The following is a 3,275-nucleotide window of genomic DNA, read 5'->3' as shown; positions in this document are numbered from 1 at the left end:
CCGAATTACTAAAACAGCCTCCTCCCATGATTCATTTTGCTGGATGACATTGAGTTTACCGGATGATAATCGGTTCGGGTTTATTTAACGACCTTGGCCAATGTAATGTGCGGTGTTGGGATAAGGTGCAACCAAATTAATTCTCCGATATCGTGACAACCTTCCTCAACTTAGACTCAATCACCCTCTCTCAAAGTTTCATAGTATGACTCATGAGTTTTATACCACGATACTTTGTGCAATCTTGTATATCACCCTTATTCTTATATAAAGGCATCAAAGTACTCTTCCTTCACTCATTAGGCATCTTATTTGTTCGTCAAATCAAGTTAAAAAGATTTGTCAACCATTCTAAACCTTTTTTTCTCAAGCATTTCCAAGCCTCGATAGGTATACCATCTGGGCCAACTGTCCTTCTTGATTTCATTTTCTTTAAAGCCTCTGCAATTTCTTTCTTTTGAATCTTACGCATGAAGTCACGATTTATCTCATAAAAAAGAATGAAGAAGTCTCCAAGATCTTGAGCATGACTATCATATTATTCAAAACTTAAAAAATATTATTCTCTTGAATATGAACCAGGTTTGGTTTATGTAATCCTTATAGGATTTATTTTTTATGAATTTGAGTCAGACCCATTACAGCTGTCAGTGGCTGACCATGAACAAACCCAGGCGGGGAAAATCAAACTAGGTGGGGATTTAACAATACCCTCAAAAGAGTTTGGCAAAGTGGTCTAGGATCAAATCTCATGGGCATCACCCTAAAGCCAAAGCGAGGCAACTTTTTGGGCTCAAAGCTAAGCTTATAGGGTTTTACGTTGCTACTAGGCAGAGCCAGAGCGGTTAGATCTCTGATCTCGTGGTTGTTTTTTTGAAAAAAAAAAATGATGAGGGGTAGTTAAGTAATTTCGTGAACCGTTCGTGACACGCGTCCCGAGAAGGGAAAGAGCGTTTGGGACAGATTCTTAATTGAGGGAGAAAGATGCAGAGGACTCAGAACGAGAAAGCCACCTTTTTTTTTTCTTCAGCTCTTTCTTCGGACCTTGACTCGAGAAAGACTCAGAGTCGTCGTCTGAATCAGACTGCTCCTCTTCATTCCTTCCCTTCTGCTCTCTCTCTCCCCCCCACCACCCCTTCTCTCCCTATAAAATCCTTTCCTTTTCATTCCTATCCGAACGTTCAACTCTTCCTCCTCTTACTTTCCTGATGGAGGTAAGCAACAACTCTCTCTCTCTCTCTCTCTCTCTCTCTCTCTCTCAAAGCTGTAGTGATCATGTGTGCAGGGCGTTCGGACGCATCAGTTTCCGGCGTTTGGGAACTGGGACCTGAGCGACAACATGCCCATCACCCAATACTTCGAGTCGGCACGGCAGGCTGGTCTCCTCCACGCCCGCAAGCTCAACCTCGACGAGCCCACTTGGGACTTCGACACCCCCATCACCATGTACCGCATCAAGGTGCGTGTCTACCTCTCTTTTGATGAGCTCGTTGCTGTTTGGGAAATAAGAAATCCGTCTCCGTAGGAAACCAGATTCGAACCCGAGACCTCTCGTCTAGAATAGGGCGCGAACTCCTCCTCTTTCGGCTATCACGTTCAGTCCGTGACCTTCTCTTTCTGTTTTTGTTTTTGTTTTTGTTTTTCACCGTTCTTATTGCCGTGATTTTTCGAATTACTCCGACCTGACAAACGGGATCTAACCCGTGAATGCATTTGAGCGAAAGCAAGCCGAAAAAGGGAAAAAAAAAGGAGCGGCTTTAGGTTTCAGACATTTTTTTTGCTTGCAGGGCAATCAAATCGTATCCAATGGGAAACCGCCACGTGTACATTATTGTTGGAAGGGTACTGCAGTAATATTAGGCTTTGTGGGGGATCACGATATTTGTTGACCTGTCCGAGTCGATTCTCTGTGGACAGTGCTTGCAAAACCGGGTCCCATAGTTGTGCACGAGTCGTTATTCTTTTCCTTCTTATTACAACTGGATCTTAGTGTGGGACTCCGTCTCGGGTTGCAGGGAAACGGGACGGTGAAACGGTTCCAGAACGTGAAGGAGCCGAAGAAGCCGGGTCGGGTCTGCGACGTGGCGGAAGCGCCACGGATCCCGCCGGAGAGAGCTCCGAAGGCCGTCGACGAGGATCTCTACAAGATTCCCCCCGAGTTGTTGCGTCAAAATCGTCGGGTATGGACCCTCTTTTCGGACCCTCCCTTTTATATCCCCGCCCTATATCATCATGGTACTCAATGCATGTTTGCATGATGGTGGTGATGGCTTTATGATGCTGATGACTGATGTTGCAGCGCAAGCTCCTCAACTTCATCTCGAGGATGTTCCGGCGCCGGCGCATCTGTTACTGAAGGACCGTATTTTCCGGCTTACGGAGTTCATACGTATGGGTGTGTATACCGTCGTATGTTGGTGTGTATACGTTGGTTTGGTGGTGTTTACAGATTTTGGGTTTCACCCCTTTTTTTTTCCTTTTTTCTTTTCTGTTTTTTCGTATGTAGTGATGATGTTAGCTCGTTTAAGTGTGAAACTGCCATATTACATATACACATGCTTCCTTACAAAAGGAGACTCAATTTGTATATGTTGAAGCAAGGATGACCATTGCTCTCTCTCTCTCTCGTTTAAGTGTGAAACTTCCATATTACACATACACATGCTTCCTTACAAAAGGAGACCCGATTTGAATATGTTGAAGCAAGGATGACCATTGCTCTCTCTCTCTCTCTCTTCTGGTGTTTTGTTGGTATCATACATTGCTTTTTCTTTATAAGAATCCAATCGAAAGTTTGTGGATCGTTTTCAAAAGGGATTGAAAGGATATGATGGGTTGTGTTAAAACCACAGTGACAAACGTTAAAAACGGCAAAATCTAGTTTTTCTAAAACTCGTGAGAATTTGAAAACTTTTCATAAATCTTGCCTTTTTAGTTAAAATCTGGGCAATGAAAAAATAAATTTAAAAATATAAAAAATATTTTTTATAAGACTATTAATAAAAATTATTTAAAAATAAAAACACACGGTTTTTTTTACGATAAATAGCCGTTTAAAATGTAAATATCGCGTTTAAATCGTGGTATTTATGTTTTTTCATAAATCTCGTGTTATTTTGAAAATCTCGCTAGAAATTATCATTTTAAACTTTCAGGCAATTTCTTGCGGTGAGATTTGCATAAATCTCTTGATATTTGTCACTTACAAGAGAGAGAAAGTGTGGAACTTTATTGGCTTTAGACAGAAAAAATAATGGAAAAGGAACGTGGTTTTT

The 3,275-nt window shown here is 41.8% G+C and overlaps 1 protein-coding gene across 1 annotated transcript; it reads left to right on the top strand.

Annotated features, from left to right (window-relative positions):
- The first annotated feature begins 1,132 nt into the window (after window positions 1–1,132).
- Window positions 1,133–2,586, top strand: LOC149811592 (uncharacterized). The gene is made up of 4 exons (XM_089993610.1): window positions 1,133–1,214; window positions 1,286–1,459; window positions 2,016–2,180; window positions 2,300–2,586. Exons 1-4 carry the CDS (start codon window positions 1,209–1,211, stop codon window positions 2,354–2,356), a joined length of 402 nt encoding a protein of 133 aa, XP_089849736.1. The 5' UTR covers window positions 1,133–1,208; the 3' UTR covers window positions 2,357–2,586.
- The last annotated feature ends 689 nt before the right edge of the window (window positions 2,587–3,275 follow it).

Source organism: Nuphar pumila, chromosome 17 (genome assembly GCF_984573655.1).
Source record: "Nuphar pumila chromosome 17, dmNupPumi1.hap1.1, whole genome shotgun sequence".
NCBI lineage: Eukaryota > Viridiplantae > Streptophyta > Magnoliopsida > Nymphaeales > Nymphaeaceae > Nuphar > Nuphar pumila.
This window is presented reverse-complemented; position numbering and strand designations above follow the sequence as displayed.